The sequence below is a fragment of the Dermacentor albipictus genome, chromosome 3 (genome assembly GCF_038994185.2).
Source record: "Dermacentor albipictus isolate Rhodes 1998 colony chromosome 3, USDA_Dalb.pri_finalv2, whole genome shotgun sequence".
NCBI lineage: Eukaryota > Metazoa > Arthropoda > Arachnida > Ixodida > Ixodidae > Dermacentor > Dermacentor albipictus.
This window is the reverse complement of record NC_091823.1, coordinates 152,081,128-152,103,956: the sequence shown is the minus strand read 5'-3', so window position 1 is coordinate 152,103,956 and position 22,829 is coordinate 152,081,128. Positions and strand designations below refer to the sequence as shown.

Sequence of the window (22,829 nt, the reverse complement as noted above, 5' to 3'; positions counted from 1 at the left end):
TCAGGCTCCATGGTGTCGTCTTTAGGTGGGGAGGGGCAGGATGATTTAAGGTGTCCCTGTCTAAAGCAAGAGTAGAAGTACACAACGGAAGGCTTGAACGAACGCGGGCGCAGTACACAGCCGTAATACAGGATACGTTCAGGTGGGGAATTAGGACCTTGAAGCGTGATTAGGCACGCACGACCGCTGCCTAGGTAGCGAGCAGCCACGACCTTGTGTGTGGGACACGATAGTTCCTGCAGGAGCCTCTCGGATTCTTCGTCAAGGTCAACGCCATTAACCACGTAGCGTCTTAAATCTGTGCCACTGGCGAGGTATGCCTGGACTGGAAGGACACACTCTTCCGAGACTTGTATTTCTTGCAGTTCTTCGAGTTTATAAACTAGTGCCATAGCAGACACCCATACTGAGACCGTATTAGTGGGTTTGTGTAGAGCGAAACCTTGAAATCGGGAAGTCTCAAGGCAGGCGTCCAGGGCCGCTTGAATGATACGGTTGTGCAAAGTTGACATGTCATATCTAGCACGAGGCTTGATAACCACTTTGCACCACGATGTCGTTGGCGACTCCGGAGACGTGCGTGTCGGTCGTGCAGGCAGGCCTTGTGATGAGCGAGGTCTTTTCGGTGCTGCTGGCGCTACATTTTCATCCGATGGAAGGCCAGTAGCTTCCTTCGTCCTCTTGGCTGAGGTGTGCGCCACGACAGCAGGGCTGTTCTGCTCCATGTTGGTGGTATCCATGCTCAGGGTACCTCAGGGCACCCATGCAACGGCTGCCTTCACCCGTTGCACTTGTCCCGACGGAGGAGACGTTCATGGCTTGCATGGCAGTTGCATCGGTAATGTTCCGCTCCCTCGACGCAGCGGACAGCAGCTTGGATGCTCCGCGCCGGCGCGGCGAGTGCCGCGGGGGCCACTCACTTGCTCAACTGAAATCGAGCCAGAGCATTTCTGGGAAGCTTGCTGTGGTGCTTTTGCAAGGATTATTCCATTCAGAATAATGCTGGTGGATCTATAACATTGTGTGCAGCTCGCTTTATTGGGCACCAATGAGCTTCGTCGACTTGATAATCGAAAGCGGATTTCACCATAGAATGGCACATAAGTGGTTCAGAAAGGAGTTTTTTTCCAGGGGTCTTGTGTTACATAGTGACTAAGTTGCTCGCTTGAGAAATGGTTTAGTCTTCTGTCGTACATAATAAAACGACTTATTTTAGTGGATTGGTACATTTGGACAAAGATACTGAAATATCCATTTACTTACTTGTCCATAATTTTTGGTCGGCCATTTTGTTTAGCCCTACACTAGATAGATGTGCTTAATGATACCATGTACATATTGTCACGAACGAGTTTGTACCGCCGTGGACAAAAGGGCGCTGAGGGTGAAGAGAAGGTTGAAGTGTTTTGACGATCGGTAGATGGTGTTACCCTTACTACTGAGCTACAAGCTTATAACTGTATATATTGCAAATACATATATTTTCTCCATGTAACAATATGTCCTCGAATTATTGATCTGTATTACCTACGGTGAAAATATCCAAATGCGCCAAATGAAGCAGCTCACTGTACTTGCAGGTGGTCATTTCTGTTCAGGCGCACTTTCATTAAATGTATATACCTAATTGTAACCACGCAAAGCAGAACTACGTTCGTGTATTAGATTACTACGTTAAACAAAATGGATCGTTGATGACCCAATGACGTGTCTCCGAATCAATTATATATTCAAGAGCAATTCATTGAACTCAATAGTTAGGCACATATCACTCAGTACATACCATTGTCGACAAGAACCTTGGACCAAAGTGCGAAGAACTACAAGGTAAACATACACCAGACAAATAGGACAAGAAGAATATTCACTTAAATAATACGAGTACAAGTCATCCGCGATATTTTTTTATTCAGGTCTTGCAGCACCTTAGCTTCCTTCTGAGATCGGAGCCAGTTGTCACCGAGAAGATACATCAGTCGCTGAAACACACTATTTCATAAACAAACCTACCCCTCCGAAAGTTTGCGCCGCAAAGTTGAGTTTAACACAAAAAAAGAAAATTGTTTAGGCTCTCTGTCATCATCACTGACCACTGCGCAACTAACATTAGACGTGGAGGGGCCCACGCATCCCATACGCGCGCTTGCCAACAATGGCTGCCTGAAGTAGTCTGGCAGCTGAAGCTTCTCGGCTTTGACTAGAAAGCAATTGTCATGCTTACTCAGATATGCGAAGACCATCAGGTGGCCAGCTTTGCGTCGCCATCAACGCCGGCAGCTCACGCAGCGGCTGCAGCTGATTAACTCTTCTGATAGGGATTCGATGGCACGTCAGCAACCTCGACAATCTTCAACGCTCGTCCGCATATTTCTTTTTTTACTGCGCATTTCTGTCCACACAGGTGAAAAACGGTCATGAAAACTTCCGGTAACCGAAGCGGAGCTGTATCTAAAATCGGCCTTAAGTGTACATTCGTAATTGTGCATGTTCCGGATGTGTTAGGGCCAACCACAGGTACGACTAAAATTAAAATCACGCATAAAATGCTTTAGAAAGAAGGTAATAGTTTAGTGCCGGTGTTTTGTTCCCATGATGGCTGCGATAATATCTCAGGAAACTTATTTAAGAGCGCTAGGAATTAGGAATGCTGGTATAGTTGGAGATTGCTCAACACGGCGCCAGTTCTGCCACACAGGCACCTGATAATTCTATCATTTTAAACCCTTTAAAGCGAAAATAGACAAAAATATTAGGAAGCAGACAATGTTTATTCAGGGAAAATTATATTCTTTATTCTTCATGTGCCAATACGCAATTCACTTTGTGCTAGTATTTTGGTATTAACATCCGCTTTGCCATTAAGTAGACTGGGTGTAGGACGCGTTTAGTAGAATACCTCCTGCAAAGAAAAAAGAAACATAGATCAATAATATTTACTTCAACATCATCATTATCATTATTATTATTATTTTCACCACTGCATACAAGGTGAAAAAGAGAGTCGCAATAACAACGTTTGCGCGCTGTTTATACAGAGTTTGGGCCTGTATCACAATCCTACCGTAGCAGCTGTGCAATAAGTACATAATATACGAAAAATGCAAACCTTTCTATAAATAAGTACGTAGGTACACAGTTATACACTGATACCATACCTAATGATTTGCATTTCACGAACAATATCTTCTTCTGTTTCCAAGATGACCATTTTATTTGGCGCTATACACTGACGTAAAAATCACCTCAAAAACCAAATAGCCGCACGTGAATGTTAAGTAGTTATAAGCAGTGCAGCTACTGTTGGAAGTAGGTCTTTATTGAGGAACTACAACAATATCCAATTTCGTTGTTGTCTTTCTTCACCTTGTTTAGCAAGAACACATATGTGCCACTTTGAAATGCTTATCATACTGCGTAAGCAGTTTCGAAACAGCAATATTTTTTGTACCCTCTTTGTCCTTTTCGGGCCTTGTCACGAATCCTTACCAGCAAGATATTTACAATTTCGTTAAATGTTGAGGAATATTTACTTCGTAGAGTCAACGTACACTTGTATATCGAAAACACGGACAAAGAAAATATGACACTTTGACCAAGGAACAGTATGTGTGCACTAACAGGAGCAGCCTTCTTTTGCAGTAAGTATTGTCGGCGTCACCCTTGTGTAGAGCGCGAGAACGGCAGCCGCCGGACCGCTCCGGAGACAGCGACGTTAACTGTAGCTGCTGGGCTCCTGCGGCCGACGCATTCATTCTCGGGCCCACCCGCTACCGTTACACTTCGCTGGCTGGCTGCGGAGCACCCGGCAGCCGCCGTTCCCGCGCTCTACACAAGGGTGACGCCGACTGTGCTCTTTAGACACATTAGACACTCTAGTAGTATACCGGAGTTTTATATGACTCAAACCTCGACATACAGAAGAGACATAAATATTTCAGCCTTAAGCTGAAGTAAACATTCATCACGCGAGGTGATGCAGAGAGAAGAAGAAATTTTAGATATAATTCACTGCTCAAGCATATTACATCTCAAATATTTAAAGAAGATGGCTCCCAAACTTTTAACGGTACCAACACTTTCTATCGCTTGTATAACTAAAATAACATGTATATGCAATAAAGTTTTACCTTAGCACTACACACAGCTGCTTACTGCAAAGGGCGTACGTCAACCTACATTTGTAGGTTATGTAGCGCCAAAGATATAATCTGTGTGATTTATGTTCAGACGCACCAGTAGCGACAGGTGTGGTGACATCCGCATACGAGATCGTCACTCTATAGTTCGTAGACATCACGCATCCAAAGTACCCTAACGCTGTGCCCTGTAGTACAGAAGTACGCGCTTGTAATGATGATATGTCATTGCAACCCTTAGAAACCTTATTCTCAGAGAGAGATAAGATAGATCACTTGATAGCAACGGGCTGGCCAGAATTCCCGAGCCCGCCTCGCGCGCTGGGCGCCGCGCACGGGCCGGGTTAGCAATTGTTGACTTACACCCGGGCGGGCTCGTGCCTTGGTCGCGCCCGGATTATCTGTCCAGGCATGCTATCTGCGACTCCACAATACTGACGAATACAAAAAGTGCAACCCTATGTAAACTTTAGTTAGGTGTTGTGGGTGTGTTGTATGGGAGAGTCGAGGCAGGCAGGCCACGACACAGCAGCTCTATGCTGTAGACATTAGTTTACATTAGCGGCATTTTTCGGCCATGGAGAAAACGGTTCCGGTTACCAAATGCGCCAACTTTTTAATGCGATCAGGATTCGTTACCAAATTGGGGTACATTGTTTTATCGCTCTATCTGCCTATGTATCGGTCTATTTATCTATCTATCTTTCTTACGCCAGCTGACCGAATGGTTGTCTGCTAAATTGAGCCACTGCGTATGTGCTCGAGGTTATGGTAGCTCCATCGTTGTCATACGGTAGCGATCATCCATTTAAAGTAATTTTGTTCTCATAACGCTGCCCTACCAATGTCATCATTTCAGAAACTTGATGAAATTGTCCTCCAGCCTTCGTGGTAACCGCCTTAGCAGTTACATCAACGTCGTTGCACCGTAAACATGCTATTGTAATTCAATCATGGTTATGTCGCGATTGTTGTGCCACTGTCGTCATTGCGTCGTTCATATACTGTCATCGTCATGCATTTACTGACATACGGTGGTCCTGATCGTTCCCTCGTCGTCATTCCTGCTTCATCCTCTCATTCGTGTCCTACTATCATCGTCCCACTGTTTTCGTCTTACAGTCATCACGCATTCATCCCTATGCCATTATCGTCGTACACTTGTCTTCCTGCCTTGGTCGCTCGGCCACGCCAACGCGCTGTTGTCGCACTATCGTCATCATTGAAAAAATTACATGCAGTTGTGACCAGCCGTCGTTGTCAAGCCCGTTTCGTCGCTCCATCATCATAATTTCTCCTTCATTCTCTTATAATTGTGCTATCCTAAATTGTTTGTAATTATGCAGTTATCTTCATGGCTTTGTAATTCTGTCGTGTTTATTTATCGTAATCACTTCAGCAACATTTCCTCATCGACACTGAATGTGCCGGCGGCATACGGTCCTCGTCCTAGCGTCGCGAGAACCATGTTGATCTATGATCATACGTAAAAAAATCGGGCCAATCATGGACGCAGTGTATATAGCATATTGCCCAAGCACTTGAAATCCCAGGAGGACCACTGGCGATTCTAAATAAAGGTGACCAACTCAATACCGTGTGTTGCAACGTGTTCGCTACATTGCGCGAACGCTGACTGCATTACCTCGATTGTCATCTCAATATGAGTTCCGGGGTGATCCTTTTATTTTCACGACACTAAAAAGCGGGTTAAGCATTGTTCGAAGGTTATTAATATGTCGGATTCCTAGAGGTGCTCGTGTTCAAAAGTCACATGTACGACCCGACATTCGATGAAGCTAGCGCTGTAAGGTCGACTGCGGCCCCGCCTATCAACAAGGCCAAGCGCATTGGGGAAAGTTCCTAGCAATCACAAAGTCGAATAAAAATGACGAAGGGTTACAAATCTATTTGCATAACGATCGCGCTAATGAGATTGAAAACTATTTCATTTTTGCGAGACACGCCGCAAAAACAAATTCTCTGGAAGCTCTTCAGGTACCTAAGGTATTCGTCGTAAAGCAACCACAAGACGAATACATGAGAGGACTTTCGGTGCAGCTGGGTGTATCTTTCAAGAGAAGACGTGCCTAGAGGCGCTGTTGTCTGCAATGTTTTCTTGCTGCGCAAGAATATATAGATTTTGGTTATAGCCATCACTGATGCGTAGCTTTGCGTTGCTTGTGCGCGATCATTGCAATGGCAAGACAGAAGCTAATTTGTGGACAAGCTTTTAGTGAATTTAAATAAAATGGTAACAAATTAATTTTGCAAAGTTCATTACCAAATATTGTTGTGTGTTAGCGGCTGGAGCCAATCCCTACAGGTTTCTGTAATTTTTCGTGGTTACCGGTTCAAGCGAGCTCAATATTCTGCGATAGTTCCTCGCAAAATTAGTCTAACTTACTAAATTCGGACCTTCAACTGGGTATGGTTCCTAAATAAATACTTTCAGGCTACGATTATGCAGCAAAATGTCTCAACATTATTGAGCGGGATGTGAAAAAGAAAACAGCACACGAAAAAGCTTACTGTATCTGTGAATTTTTATTTTAAATGCAATTTTTACATTTTTGGTGGCTCAACTCACGTGTTCGTAGGCTTTTATATGTTTTCTACCACGAGATGAGTTTGCTGCTGATTTACGTGAACGAACAAGCGATCATATCTCAATCTGATGGGAAACAACCTAACCTTGGTTCTAATGCCATGTACTGAAACACAACTATGCATTGTATAAACTTCTATATGTGGCGAAATAACGATCCTAATTTGTCGATCCAAACAGTGAAAAAGTTATAGCGTATCCAAAAAAAGCAATAAAAATAGTACCCTCGATAGCAAGTCGATTTCGTCTAGTGGGTCAGTGGGATTCGGCGGGGACGAAGAAGACGTGTCTCTGGCCTGTTTTATATTTGAACAAGTTGTCCTGCGGCTTTTGAACGTATCCCTGTCTACTGTCCGCATTGTACTGCGACACTGGTGGAGGTGCTGGGTACTGACCGCGCCTGATGCTCGGGAGTCCTTCTGGGAGTCACTCCTCTAGCCCGGACGCATTATCACCAGTTTCAACACCCGTGCATCGCTTTAGTCGTCGACTGCTAGCCCTTGCCCCGGAGGTCTCTTCCCGGACGTTGAAGAGGTCTCTTGACCCGGAGCCCTCTTCAACCACCTCTCTCTAGGAGCTCCACACATCTCGCAATGGCCAAAATCGGCCCAACGCAAGCACCCCAAAGCAGCCGGTTTTCCAGTCCACAGCAAGTAACCATTCTGCATCCTCTGGTTCCCGATCGCTATCGCGGAGCTGTCTTCGAAGACATTGAAGACTGACTTGACAAATATAAACGCGTCGCACAGATTAATCAGTGGACTGATCAGCAAAAGCTCTCCCACGTCTATTTCGCGCTTGACGAAAGCGGCCGTACTTGGTACGAAAACCGCGCAGCTAACCTAACGACATCGAATGACTTTCGTCAGAAAATCACAGATACTTTTGCGAGTGCCGACCGACGCGACCGTGCCCAGCAGGTGATGGAGCTACGCGTACAACAACCTAAGGAGTCGGTAACATTGTTCGCTGAGGACGTGGCCCGCCTCTTTCGTACAGCCGACCCGAACATGACTGACGAAAGAAAGTTGCGCTACCTCATGAGAGGTGTAAAAGAGCAATTGTTCGCGGGACTTGTAAGGAATCCACCAGTCACCGTCACTGCCGTTATCAAAGCGGCTACGGCTATTGAGCGGGCCCTTCATCAGAGATGCAAATAGTACGATCGACTGTCCACCAGCACCACAATCAATGCCGCCGCATTGACTGGCGAGTATCAGAAACCCTTGCGGGAATTGATCAGAGAACTCGTCAGAGAAGAAATTCTAAACATCTTGACACCGACAGTGGAGAGACCCGTAGTGTCAGTCGCCGGAGGGGAGCGTGACGAAATCAGGCAGGTGTTATCGGCAGCCGATCTGCAAGATCACCAGCGTCCCATGACCTACGCAGCCGCTGTCCGATGTCCACCGCCCGTTACAACCACACCCCGTACCACCAGCCTTCGACAGTCGCTCCTCGGTCACCGCCGCAAAAGGAGGCTTCGAGGCGCGCACCCGTCACGCAGCTAGTCGTACCACCAGCCGCCGTTCACAGCGCCTTGTCCGACGCCGCGAAACGACACTACGGGACGGCCGCAATTTCGGAGAACCGACCCATGGCGCACCGTCGATTGGCGCCAACTCTGTTTTCACTGCGGAAGCGTCGGCCACATTTCTTGTCATTGCTGGCATCGCGACACATCATTTCGACCTTTTCGTCCGTGGTCCTATGGTCGACGTGCAACTGACGACTCCATGCTACGCCGCGACGAAACTGCTTTTCAGGGACCTCCAATAGCGCACCCGAATGACGAATCTGCGCCGCATGTTCAGTCCGATTTCGGCCGTCGGTCGCGCTCTCGACCCCTCCACGTCAGATGCCTAATTTCCCTACTGGACGTATTTTGCTGACCTCCAAGGACGAAGGTCGCCCCGCCCACGCCGGGGAAACTTAAGGGGGCGACCTCTGGGGGTAAGGTTGCAGGTCCACCGCAAGACAATAAAAATCCCCCGACACTCTCGCCGCAGAACGACGTGAAGCCGATGAACCCCGACACCGAAGAAATTGTGAGCGCCGACATGGATGTTTTGGTGGGTGGACAGCCGGTGACAGCGTTAGTCGAAACTGGTGCGGACTTCTCTATAATGAGTCAGGAACTCGTCCTCCGTCTGAAGAAAGTACAGACGCCATGGACGGGACCGCACATAAGGACGGCAGGCGGGCAATTACTGATGCCTATTGGAAGATGTACTGCTAGAATTAGCATCCGGGATTCTTCTTTCGTTGCCGCTTTCATTGTTCTTCCTGTGTGCTGCAATGATTTGATTATTGGAATGGATTTCCTTAAAGAATACGGCGCCGTAATTAACATTCCGGACCACAAGGTGACGTTTTATAAGAGCCCTGGTTTAGTACATTGCTTATCGCCGCAACACAACTCCTTTCGTCTAGCAGAAGACGACGTCGTCATCCCACCTCGATCATGCACCCTTGTTGCGGTAGCATGTGACACACCGTTTCATTGCGAGGGAGTTGCCGACCAAATAACCACGTTATTGCTTACTCACGGTATCTCGGTCGCACGAGGAATCGTTAACATCACCGACGGACGCACTAACTTGTTGCTAACCAATTTTAGCACAGAGAGACGGTACCCTCCAAAGGGTACGGCTGTGGCTTATATTGATGGTGTTGCGGATGTTCGAGGCTGCTGTTCGCTACTCGAAGAAGCACCTCCGCAAGGCCCAACTTCTGCACTCGACGTCAGCACTGCTTTGTCGCAGCACGAATGAGAGCGGCTTCTCACGCTATTGTCGAAGTTCAATGACTTATTTGCGTCAACGTACAGCGTCGGACGGACGTCTCTAACGAAGCATCGGATAATTACAAAGGATACGGCAAAACCAATTCACCAAAATCCTTATCGTGTGGCTCCCAGAGAACGTGAAGCCATACAACAACAAGTGACAAAAATGCTTGAAGACGACGTAATTCAACCATCAACGAGTCCCTGGGCATCTCCTGTAGTTCTAGTTAAGAAAAAAGAAAGCAGCTTGCGTTTCTGCGTGGACTACCGAATACTAAATCAAGTGACAGAGAAAGACGTGTACCCGCTTCCCCGTATAGATTATTCACTCGACAGGCTTCGTCACGCGCGTGACTTTTCTTCAATGGACTTAAAAAGCGGATATTGGCAAATCGAGGTAGATCCGACAGACCGTGAAAAAACTGCTTTTGTGACGCCAGACGGCCTATACGAATTTAAAGTCTTGTCTTTCGGCTTGTGCTCTGCCCCTGCTACATTCCAACGCCTCACGGATACTGTGCTTTCGGGTCTGAAGTGGAAAACCTGCTTAGTGTACCTGGACGACGTCATCGTGTTCTCCGCAACTTTTGAAGAACACCTCCAACGGCTTGAAGCGGTTCTGCAGTCCATTCGGTCCGCCGGCCTCACGCTGAAGCCGGAGAAGTGCCACTTTGGCTTCGGGGAACTACAGTTTCTCGGTCACGTCGTCAGCCACGCAGCTGTTCGCCCAGATCCTGAGAAAATTGGCGCGGTAGCACAGTTTCCAGTACCACCCGATAAAAAGGCTGTCAGGCGCGTTCAGGGCCTCTCTGCCTAGTACCGGCGGTTTATTGCGGACTTTGCTCACATTGCGTCGCCGTTAACTCGCGTGACGAGAGACGACGTTGCTTTCGTATGGGGCGACGAAGAGCAAGGTGCATTCCCTGACTTGCGGGAACGTCTCCAGACACCTCCAGCGCTTGCTCACTTTGATGAGACCGCTCTTACATTGCTGCACACTGATGCCAGCAATGTTGGCTTGGGAGCTGTTCTTGTGCAGTGGCAGGAGGGCACAGAAAGAGTACTTGCCTATGCAAGCAGAACACTCTCACGCACAGAGGCCAATTACTCCACAACTGAGAAGGAATGCCTCGCCGTAGTATAGGCTGTTATGAAATTTCGCCGATATTTGTATGGCCGCCACTTCACAGTTATCAGCGACCACCATTCACTGTGTTGGTTGACAGACCTTAAAGACCCTTCGGGACGACTGGCGCGTTGGAGCCTACGCTTGCAAGAGTTTGACTGTCAAGTACAAGTCGGGGAAACGACATACGGATGCTGATTGCCTGTCTCGATCGCCGATAGAGTCGTCTGCTCCACCCGAAGAAGACTCGGCATTTCTTTGTGTTCTGGACACATCCACCATCGCCCAACAACAACGGGACGACCCCGAGTTCCTTGAGCTCATCAGTTACTTAGACGGCAGATCTGGGAAACCGCCTAGAGTTTTCGCAAGCGGCCTGTTATCATTTTGTTTGCGGGCCAAAGTCCTCTACAAAAGAAACTTTTCTTTGACAGGGTCCCCCTATCTGCTCGTCATTCCTGCACCTCTTTGTACGGAAGTACTTCAAGCCTGTCAAAACGAGGTGACTTCTGGTCACTTAGGCTACACGAGAACGTTGGCCAGAGTGAAGCAGAGGCACTACTGGCCGAGACTTAGCACCACCATGAAACATCACGTCCGCACTTGCCTCGACTGCCAGAGGCGCAAGTCACCTCCATCGAAATCAGCCGGCCACCTGCAACCCGTCCAGGGTCCTCGAAGACCATTTCACCAAGTCGGAATCGATATATTGGGTCCGCTTCCTACTTCTACTGCCGGGAATCGCTTTGTCATCGTAGCAACCGACTATCTCACACGTTACGCTGAAACAAAGGCAATCCAGAGAAGCACAGCGGAAGAGGTGGCGCGCTTTTTCATTGAGCACATTGTGTTGCGACACGGTATACCAACCGTCGTAATACCAGACCGAGGAAATGCATTCACGGCTGCGCTTTTAGATCACGTATTGCTGCTAAGTGGAACGACGCATCGGAAATCAACCGCCAACCATCCATAAACCAACGGATTTACAGAACGCCTAAACAAAACAATTGAAGACATGCTCTCCATGTAAGTGGATGCTGAACATAAAACTTGGGACGACGTCCTACCGTATATCACCTTTGCATATAACACGGCGAAACAAGAGACGACGCGCATGACTACGTTTACCCTTGTTCATGGGTGGAATGTACAAGCGATGTTAGATGCTATGCTTCCACATGACTTTGACGACACTGATACGGACGCCGCTGTGTTTACGCAACGCGCAGAAGAGGCTCGGCAACTCGCGCGGTTGCGGATCTGCCAGCAGCAAGACTACGACGCCGAGCGCAATGACCTTCAGCGTCGAATAGTAACTACGACGTCGGCGACAGAGTGTGGGTTTGGACACCCATACGAAAACGAGGCCTCTCCGAGCAGCTGTTCAGGCGATACTTCGGTCCATATTGTGTATTGCGCCGACACAGTGACGTCACGTACGAGGTCGTCCCCGATAGTCCCAATTGTACGCGGCGCCGCACGCACCATCCTGAACTTGTCCCCGTTGCCCGCATGAAGCCGTATGTGAACGAATAACAATGCGAGAGACCCTTAATTCCGCAAGTGACACTTCTGGTCTAGCATCGGGACGATGCTCTCTTAGGGAGGGACAAATGACGCGTGCGTCTATTCTTCTATGTATACGACAACGAACATAGAAACATTAACGGATTTCGCCTAGTGGGTCAGTGGGATTCGGCGTGGACGAAGAAGACGTGTCTCTGGCCTGTTTTGAATTTGAACAAGTAGTCCTGCGGCTCTTGAACGTCTCCCTGTCTACTGTCCGCGTTGTACTGCGACAATATGGACGCTGCGTGCGCATTTCTGCAATCGCAGAAGCCGTCGCCCCGAGGATTCGTATAAAATCCAAAGGCGATAAAATCGTCGCACCGCGCCGGGTGCTCTTTGAGCGAGTGAAAGCCTTCGAGAGTGTGGCGGCGATCGCGGTTCAATCTTGAGCGCACAAACGACGGAAGCGGAGAGGACGCGCGCCGTCTTCCGTCGAGCGCAACGTTCCGGGGTGAGGTATAGGAAAGGGTGCGCGTTCTACCTCGGGCGGTCGGGGCTGCGGGGCCGTATTTTATGCGAAGCATATTGATTGTTGTGTTCATACAGGAGGTAATACTCCTTAAATACAGGAGGTATTTATGCGAAGCATATTACTAGAGCTCAACCCAGCTCCTCAGGCGCGGCGGTGTCGCCTTCAATGACCTTTGACCCCATGCCATACCACGTGACACCGTGACGTCACGACAGAGGAGAAACTGGGCTCCTACTCGCGCCGTCGCTCGCGGCGTCGCGGCGGTATATAAGCAGCTGCGCTTGTTTCTAGGTGGCTGTGGCTCAACTCTTGCAAGATGGGCTGGGTGGAAATCAAACCAGGGTCTCCGGAGTGTGAGACAGAGACGCTACCACTGAGCCACGATTACGATGCTTCAAAGCGCTATAAAAGCGCCTCTAGTGAATGCGGTGTTGCCTTAGAAACGAGCTGTTTCTAAGGCTCAGGCGTGCGTCGCTGGCTCAGGCGCACATTTCGTTGCCGCGCCGAACGCTGCGTTGCTCGACGCTCTTCGCGTCCAATGCAGGGCGCGTAGTCGCTGCGCCGTAGCCCATTGTGTTACACCCCTTGGCGGGTCGACGGGAACGCTCTCGCGTTCCACTCTTGAAGGCGAAGCAGAGTAACGCATGAGTTGTTTCTTCGTCTAGCCGAACCAAATATAGCCAAGCAACAGCAGTTCACCAGGCTAAACAGTGGTTCAACAACTAAAATAAAGGCTAGTATGCTTCGCATCCTGGGCTTGCAGCCTTCGCAACCTTAGCTAAGCCACAGCCATTTTTTTACTATTGCTCGTACGTACAACGGGGCGTGACGTTTCTCCAGGCGCTAAGCGTTTCTGCGTAGGCACGATTACGAGTGAGTTGGTGAGAGAGAAATGTAGGGGCTTTGTTCCATGAATATCTGAGTCTGAGTAGGCACTACGGTGGAGAAGTGTCTTTGCGCGTGTTGTGTGCATTCGTCCCTAGGCGTGCGGACATTGCGGAGCAGAGTCTATTTTCTTCAGCTCGGACGATGTCTGCCGGCACGGTGAAACAGGTGAATAAGTGATGAATGACGCCCCATTTGGTTGTCGCTGTGTCTCAAGGTACGTCGTACAGACTTTCTTGCGCCTGCCAAGCTTGTGCTGGACCAGTCATGTCGGATTACAACTTCGCCCCACCTTACGGCACTCTACCTTCAAAAAATTTAGGAAAAAGCATCACTGATTTTCCAGGGGGAGAAAGAGGTGCAGTAGTAGAGGCCTGGCCTGCTCTCCTCGATTTTAGGCAGCATTTTGATGTGGTCACCTTCGAGTGAAATAAACGCACAGCGCCTTATCAACCATGGTCGAACGCGCTGCCTGGTCTCACGCCGTGAGGATTATTGCAATCGCGCCTCGACGCCGTTAGATTATATTTGCTTAGGTTTAGGTTAGGTTTATTTTATCTTAGGTTACATTAGGTTAGCGTAAAAGACGTTAGGGTGGCGAGGCGTATTCCCACAGCGGTTACACCGTGCTGATTGTTGTCTTTGCGTCTAGGTCATTTTAGGCAAGGTTAACGTTAAGTTAGGTTGCGTGAAACACGTTAGGGGGCGCAGCGTATCCTTGTAGTAGTTGCAGGGGCGTCGAGCATCACCAGCGCCGTTTCAGCCGCTCATTTTCAACCACCGTTGCTAAGGCGCTCTGTCTCCTAGATTTTTATTATATGTGGCCCGCCGTCTTGTACCGTCCCCACTGCTCTCATTGAAACATCTACAATGTTATCACTTCTTTGACCATGCCGGCAGCCAGTGTCGGAGCGTAAACAAACTTGACCCCACTCCGCAATGCCGGCACGTCTAGGGCCAGACGCATATAATAGGCGCAAAGAAACTCCACCGTAGTGCCTAGGCAGAGTCATATATTCAAGGAGAAAAAGCCCCCACATTTTCTTTCTCGTACCCGCTCTTGCTCGCCCATGCGGGCAAACGTCCGACGCCGCCGCAAGTGCCACTCCCTACTGTACTTTCTAGCATTTGTAATTTCTTAAACATTCTTTATAACTTTTTTAGTGCTAACCCTATTCTCCGTTCCTTTCATTACCCCTTCCACCTTCCTTTCTCGTTCGTTATCAGCTGCGCTACAAGCCTAAAGCAGTCATGACATACACCAAGTCGCCCTAACTGCCACGCTTTTGAAGCATCTGCAATGTCGCGGCCGCGCACGCCCTGCCGGACCACTGTACTAGAGTGCACTAGATTCGAGAGTGGGTCCACGAGGGAACCGCGCTGAGGCATTTTTTGCTGAAAATCCAGATGGCGCCACCGTCGCCTTCTTCTGGACGCCACGCCTCCGCTCGCGGCGGAGGCCGCGGAGGTGCCTGTCGGCAGCGTGCCGCCGCGATCGAGCGCAGCGTTGTAGTTGCGTTCGAGGATGATCGTGCCTGGATTAGCCCGAGCCACGCAGTCAGATGGATTGCGTTTGCAGTTGGTTTTCCTTTTTAAACCGTATGTGCGTGTTTCACTGTGTCAAGAGAGAATGAAATGCAGAGCTCATATACCGAAGAAATGTGGATCATGTGCAGTAATGGGATAAGGTAAAAGGAATAAATGAACTAACTGTGTGGCATAATGAGGGGTCAAATAAAAATTGGCAAGCCTTTGTTTTTTTTTCTATCTCAAGGCGATATATTGAATGCTACCAAAATTTCCCCGATGCCCTAATAACGGCGGCAATTTGACATTTAGGGAGCATGTGGGTCACATCATTCATTACGTCCAGAAAACGTTTTTTGTAGTTTAATTGTGTGTTTTAAAAATATTTATGGAATAGCCGTTTTCTTTCCCATTTTTATGCGTCATGCACCTGAGAGGTAGTTGGTTTTCCAGATACCCAAGGTGAATAAAGCAAAACACATCGTTTATATTTGCTTGGATTATAAAGCATGTTATCGGTTGTCTATGCCTTTGAACTCGCGCAGGTTACCATTGTCACATGCCTCCAATCTGAATGACGGTTCAGCTGAGAGCGGGAGCGTTCTCTTTCATGACCGGCCTTCATCTGTTGCGTATGAGACCGTTCTCTTTCGCGTGAGCCGCTTAGGTATAAGGCTGTTCGTAGTGATACTCCGGAAAATACGGCAAGAGATTGTGGGTACCGCATCAGATCGAAGCACAAGCTTTTCACGCTGTGTAGATACTTCCTGGCCTTCCATGATATGCACATAATGTATCAGTATGTACTTTGCATGAAAGTGCAGCTCGCAAATGGAGTCGGTGCCTTCCAAAGGGTCGATCGTGGCGGTGAAGGTTGCGCTCTCACAATCGGCACCTTTATCTTTAGGGACGCCGAAGAGCGAGAGCTTGGCCAGGCCTTTCAACCTACTGTATGCGGCTTCGCTACCCACTACGCCACAGTAGTTCTTCGCCGAGATGTACTGGGTGTGTTCATACCCTCATCTTTGTTGTTTGTCTGTTTATCGATTTCTTCCTGTCAGTACATCAACAGAAATCGAAGCAAAAGCAAAAGGCTATACAGCCTGACAGTGGTTTTTGCTCTGAGATACGGTTCAGCACGCAGTCATAATAAAAGCAGAGAAACAGCAACAATATACAATAATTAACACAAGATAATGATTGAACAAACTAAATTGTCTCTGTAGATCTATAAAAAACAACAACAACGAAACAGAAATATCACAGAGTAAAGAAAACAAGCAGATAGACATACAGTATTGTTACAAGCAGCAACAAAAGAAACAGTGTGTGCTCAGAAATAAAACACAGTGCACATTGAGTAAGATAAAAAAAGTCAATACACATGGAAGTTGTAATCAACAATTTAACAGTGCTTCAACATATTCAATGCAGTTTTCTCGAGATATTTGTTTAAACCTATTTTTGGAAATTTCAATATTTAATTCTAAAATGTTGCCAAGTTTATTACGCAGACTGGGTATATGGTGCAGAATATGCTGCGGACCATAGGCAGTTCTATTTTCCGGTGTTCTTTACGGAGGCAGTATTTACGGAGGCAGTATTGAACACATCTAGAAGAACTGTACGTGGGATATAGCTTATTATTTCGGATATGCAAAAAAAAAGCTCGAGATAGTAGATTTCGTTAGCTTGCAATATGAAATGTTTTGTAAATAGCGGATGCGTGCTGAGGCCTTGCGGGTGACCATAATATCCCTCAAATATCCGTAGCACCTTTTTTTGTAATATGAGTAGTGTGGTATAATTCTGTGCTGTCGCTCTGCCCCAGATCAACGCGCAGTAACCAAGCCTGGAATAGAATAACGGATGATATAGCGATTTATTGAGCCAAAGTGGTAATAATCGACTTAATCTGCACATACATCCAACACTTTTCTTTAATTTTAATGCTAATTGATTTACGTGTTCATTCCAAGACAGGTCTTCCTGAAACCATACGCCCAGAAATGTTTGAACCTTAACTTCCTGAAGCATCTGGCCCTCAAAGGGAACATTTAAGCTTATTATATTCAGTGGCTAATTGATAGGTGCAAACAATATCTATTTAGTTTTTCCCGCGTTTAGCCGTAACTTCTTGATTTTAAGCCAACAAGACAGCTTACTTAGATATGTATTTAAACTTCCTTCAAGGTTTCAAATTGGAGCACCAGTAAAAAAAAATGTTACTGTCATCGGCATGCATAATTATTTTAGGATAATCCGGAATGCGACACAGGTCATTTACGTAAATTGTAAATAACAGAGGACCGAGTATAGATCCTTGTGGGATATCTTTGTTGACCTTAGCATGTGAGGATGTCTCCTGAATAATAACTACATATTGGTAACAGTATGTCAAGTATTTTTGTAGTAACCTCTTGGCAGTACCACGGACGCCGTAATTATTAAGTTTTTGTAGAAGAACGCTATGAGACACGGTATCGAATGATTTACGGAAATCTACAAACACCCCCAGCGTGTAAAGAATTCCCTCGAAATTATTTAATATCTCACTTTTAATACCAAGTAAAGCAAGCTCAGGGGATTTGCCTTTCTGAAAGCCAAACTGGGCCTCACTTTTGACATCATACTTATTAAAAATTTGTAATCTCATATTAACAGCACTTTCAAACACTTTCGACAGTATCGAAAGCACCGATATTGGTCGATAATTTGCAATTTCTTTGTCGTTACCACTCTTGAAGACCGGACACGCACGAGCTATTTTCAGTTGATCAGGAAAAACCCCAGTGGAGAAAGTTAAGTTAATAATGTATGAGAGCGCGGGCGATATCACATCAGCAACGTATTTTATTGGCATAGGTTTGATGTCATCATGTCCTGCCGCACAGTTGTTTTTAACCTTGCTTAATAATTCTTCAGCCTCAGAACATGAAATAGAATGCAAAACTATAGAGTTACGTAAAACACGGTCATTTATCAATAATCTTGGATCATCGTCATCACATATATCATCGTAACCACAACTAGCAACGAAGTAATCGTTCATTTCGGTTGCAACCTTTCTGTAGCCAAGGCCGCTAGAGATAGCTAGAATGCTAGGGACGTGGTTTTGTTTTATTCGACCGGAAAGATTTCTAACCTCATTCCAAATTATCCTGCGATCATTACTTCTACGAAATAAATCCTCATAATATCTGAACTTTGCAAACCTTAGTTCACCATTGAGCTGGTTTCTGTTCTTTTTAAACTCAATTAATACACTTATGTCGCCTGTCTTTACAAATCCATGGTACATGCTTTTATTTTTTTATTTTTTAAGTAAGATATTAGTTATCCAGACTTTTCTAATTTTCTACCGATTTACGCACCTTATAGATACCGGGAAAACATCGTTATAACATTTTATCAGTTTAGACATCAATACGTTGTATGCCATGTTAGGATCCTTTTCCCGGAACGCGTGATTCCACTCGGTTTGAATAATATGATCCCGCAATATTACTAGTGTCCCAGCTTTGATCTGGCGTGACCGCACGTTTTCATTAGCTTCGCGACTATCATTGGAAGAAGGAAGGGTACAAAACATAGGCAAATGGTCGCTTACATCTACAACCAACACTGTGGCAATGCAATGCGACCGGTGCATGTTCGTCAAACAGATATAAACCAAAGTCGCAGTCTGTGCAGTGAGACGGGTTACCTTAGAAATTACGTTTTTGCAAGAAAACGATATCGCTATTACTGTTAACTGGCGTGGCGATGCATCCTGAGATAGCATATCGATATTCACGTCGCCCATTACCACAAATGGGAAGCCAGTGTGACACAAATATCCCAGCACGTGTTCTATGAACTTGGCCAATCGAGATTTAGTGCCAGAAGGTGGTCGATAAACGACCACAGCAAATGCTTTTTCTAGGCGTATCATAAGACACTCCACAACACTCTGCCGAGTCACCAGACAAACCATAGACATACGCGCGGGCCGTCTGCGCGCGTGTACATCGTGCAGGCGGCTTCGTTTGACGAAAGCGACGAACCTCCATTCCTGGCAGAGGAGTAATTTTATTGTATTCTTTTTTTTTGCGCATACTAGGTACAAAAATCAATTAGAGGGAAACTGCACCAAATAAAGCAATTACACCAATACAAATAATGGTGACATCATTTTATCATGCGAGTGTTCATAGTGGCAACCCCTGGATGCGGAGTAAGTTCAGAAGTTGGGCGTGTAATTAGATTACAAACACAAGCTAAGTTACTTGCATTTTCAGTAGTCGATCTTAAGTGGCTAAAGAAAATGAGGAGTTTACAGCCCATACTCCAAATTATCCAGCCGAGTGAAAAAATTCCCATGAAGCATGCTTGTGTAAGAACCATGCGAACAAAAGTTTTGCAAGTAAACGCTCTTGGAAGGCGTAACTGACGCAGAAAAAGAACATATATAAGGTCACGGAAAGAACAGCGCTTCAAGACGCGACACAAAGGCGCAACAACACACACACTGCGCTAACGACATGAAATACTGTTATTTCTACAATAATGAACCAAGTAGCCCGTCAGTCAATCCTTGCAAACCTGTAAAGTCAACCTGACCACACCGAGTCTTCTGTGTTGCTGTCGTCAATAGTATGGCCCCTTGAGCATGTTCATTGTGACCAGTCCGCTTTTGATTTTTATGCACGCTGTTTTTTCGAAGGCAAGCAGTTTAAAGTTTTAATCTCAATATAGCAGTACACGTGTGCCGCCGAAAGCTTGCTTGGTCGCAGAAGGGATGCATAATGCAATGATGGTGCAGATGTAGCTCCTTTCTGGCATCAAGGCAATGCGCACCCGCCGAGGGAAGAAATATAACGAAAGTGAACAGCTTGGTAGTTGCTTATGAAGCCTTGCTGGGTGCCATCGTGACGAAGACTGGGGCGGTGATATTGACGGCTGAGGCTGTTTTATTCTTTCAGCATTATTTTTGACAGCGACGCCGTTAGAGGAGCCTATAGCTCGGGCCCAACTCTGACGCGGCCTATTCGAGTAGATTTAAAGCGCAAAATGCTTTTCTGAGGTAACCTTTGGACGTATCATAATGAAATTGGTTAGATTCGAAAGTAAAAGGTAAATTCTAGTGACTACTGAAATTGAAATGTCTATTTATGGCTTGAATTCTGGTAAAAGAATTTTCAAAAATTCGAGAGTGCAAAAAAGATAGAAGCACGAAGTTTACAAATTAGTAGCTCCGCATCGGGAATAGACATCCCCGTTCTGTAAACGGCGTTCATTAGAGCATTCAAAGCGGACGAATCCGATATGTCGATTTATATCTTACGTGAATTCGTTACGTTGCGCACAAGTGTTCTGCCAAAACTGTACTTCCATATTACAATTTTTTTTGGAGATTCATGTGTAATATGTCAGTTTTGTCCGCTTTAGATGTATTGTTAGATGCAATGCACATAAACATACTATCAATTTTCATTGCCAAAAAACAGAGTTGTAAGCATGACGGTTTTCTTTTATGAAAATTTGCGGTACATGCCAATTTTTCATAAACAAATCATGACTTAAATCACAAGTGTGATACCAACATTCACTAGATTTTAAGTTTTTCTTTTAAGTGCAAGAAACCTCGTCGAATTTGGTGCATTGGTTGGTGCAGAAAAACGAATTCTCCTTTTACATGTATTTAGATACCAGCACCCAAGATGAAGCTTCCTCTTAAGGGCTACTTTCCCTACTATCGCGTCCGCGTATAGAATAAAATCCGGAATATAGTACAATGCCGAGCGGAGCCACGGCGGAGGTGGCGCAGGCGTAAAGAAGGTAAGGCCAATACCGAAGGTAGTGGAATGCCTTGTCCATCCACGGCGAAGGTGCAGTTCGCCGTTAAGCGACCCAGATACACAGCGTCTTCCTCAAAGAGTGGAACTTCTTCGAAGAGTGAAAGGGAACTGTGTTTTCTTCTTGATTTGCGTTGATTTCGCTTTTAGAAATTGAAAATCCTATGAAAGAAATGACATTCGTTCTTATCTCGTAGATTGAAATATGGGTTTAAATATACTCTATATCACGTTCATCCGCAAGAGTAGGTGTAAGCGGGGAAATGCTCGCTTACACACACACACACACACACATACACGCAGGCGTACGTACCCCGTACAAGAAATTATTGAGAAGGCATTGAAGTATCGTTGGTCAACGTTGAGTTTTTTATCGAGCAATTTTTGAGAATTTGTTGGAGAATTGTTGGGTGGAGTGTTGGGGACTCTTGAATATTGGCGACTGAAATTTAATTGAAATACCATTGGGTACCTTAATGTAGTATAATTGTTAGGTTACCATTGAAAGTCTATTGTGCTTAAACAGCCCGTTGTGTTTGTTTAATGTTTGTTGAGTTACCATTGATTCTGCGTTGAACTGACGTTGTGGTAGCTCTGTTGACCAGTTGTTGAGTTATTGCCACAGCATTGAAAAGCACAATGTGGCACAGTTGAGATGGCATTGAGATTTCAGAAGTCGCCATTGAAATATGATTGACCTTTTGTTGGGCTAGTGGATTTTTATTCATATATTGAAATTTCTTTGCTGCTCACACTTGCATGCCCCGGTGCCTGCTCATAACGTTCCCAAACACAAACAAAATGAAAGGAGAGACTGGTAAACTTGAAGTACCTTTATTTACACTAAAGATGCGTGCACGTGGAACATTACAGTACATAAGGCGCCACTACATCGAACCTGGAGACATAGACTCGTACGTACAGCACTCTAGCACTGTAAATACATCTGAAAAAACCTATACATATGAATTCGATCAAAACGATCATTGTGGTCTTCATTTTCGACTTAAGTTTATGACTCGAAGGCAAAGCGACTCAAAAGGCAGGGCTTAAGCATGCCCTTGTAACAACAAACTTTGAACACATGGACACTTGAAGCTGCTTGCGTGTGAATACACAAAAGACATCTGAATATGTTACATTAAAATGTTTCCCACACTAACACATCACAGGAAGAGCTACGGTTGACTGAAAAAACAAAAAACCGGACTTGAAACAAATGACTTCACGTAAATATATACAAGCTTTACCACATGTCTTTCCCTGGGAATAAAATTTACTGAGAGAAATTGCAAGGCGAGAGATGGGAGCAGCCGCAGATACAGCGATTAGCTGGGATACTGTTGCGGCCGTTGCTGAATCCGAAGCTCTTTGAAGTCAATGGTTATAGCGGCTGCGCGCTGCGATCTCAAAGCGCGTTTGTTCTTTGATTTCTAGTACCACGGACATTGGATAAAAAAACTATATTTGCTTTACGGACAGTGGGTACGTCGCAGGAAATTTGAAGACCTCTCCCGTGTATGTTTGTAGCGTGTGCGCGCATTCATCCGACGGTTCCCACAGCGCGTCCGATGCTCGAAGGTAGCGTCGTCACCTGTCGGCACCTGTCTTATCGCTGGCCGCGCTGCCGCCGTGTCTACTTTTGGGGAATTCCACATGCGCGTAGTCACCGTGTTTGCAAGTGAATTTCGCTTTCTTCTGCTCCGCGAAACGTGCTCATTTCGGACCGTACCCATGGTTATGTCATCTAGCGTATGTTAAAACGACGATGGCATTTGTACACCGGTGAAGACATAAATCTTTATGAACTTCGGCGGTCATGAATCTAGTCTAACGTTATAGTTTTTACGTAGTGAAAATGGCTACGAAAGTGAGGCG

At 46.2% G+C, this 22,829-nt stretch overlaps 1 protein-coding gene across 6 annotated transcripts in view; it reads right to left on the bottom strand.

The window, feature by feature from the left end:
• Positions 1 to 2,760: 2,760 nt before the first annotated feature.
• Positions 2,761 to 22,829, bottom strand: part of LOC139057632 (uncharacterized) — a 210,926-nt gene continuing 190,857 nt past the window's right edge. For 3 of the 6 annotated variants that reach the window (XM_070536179.1, XM_070536184.1, XM_070536180.1), the window contains one exon: positions 2,762 to 2,899. In XM_070536179.1, the coding sequence (XP_070392280.1) occupies positions 2,885 to 2,899 (15 nt within the window). In that variant the 3' untranslated portion in view covers positions 2,762 to 2,884. Of the gene's footprint in view, positions 2,900 to 21,082; positions 21,114 to 22,829 lie in introns of those variants that run through there. The other 3 variants (XM_070536181.1, XM_070536183.1, XM_070536182.1) reach the window with 2 other exon arrangements.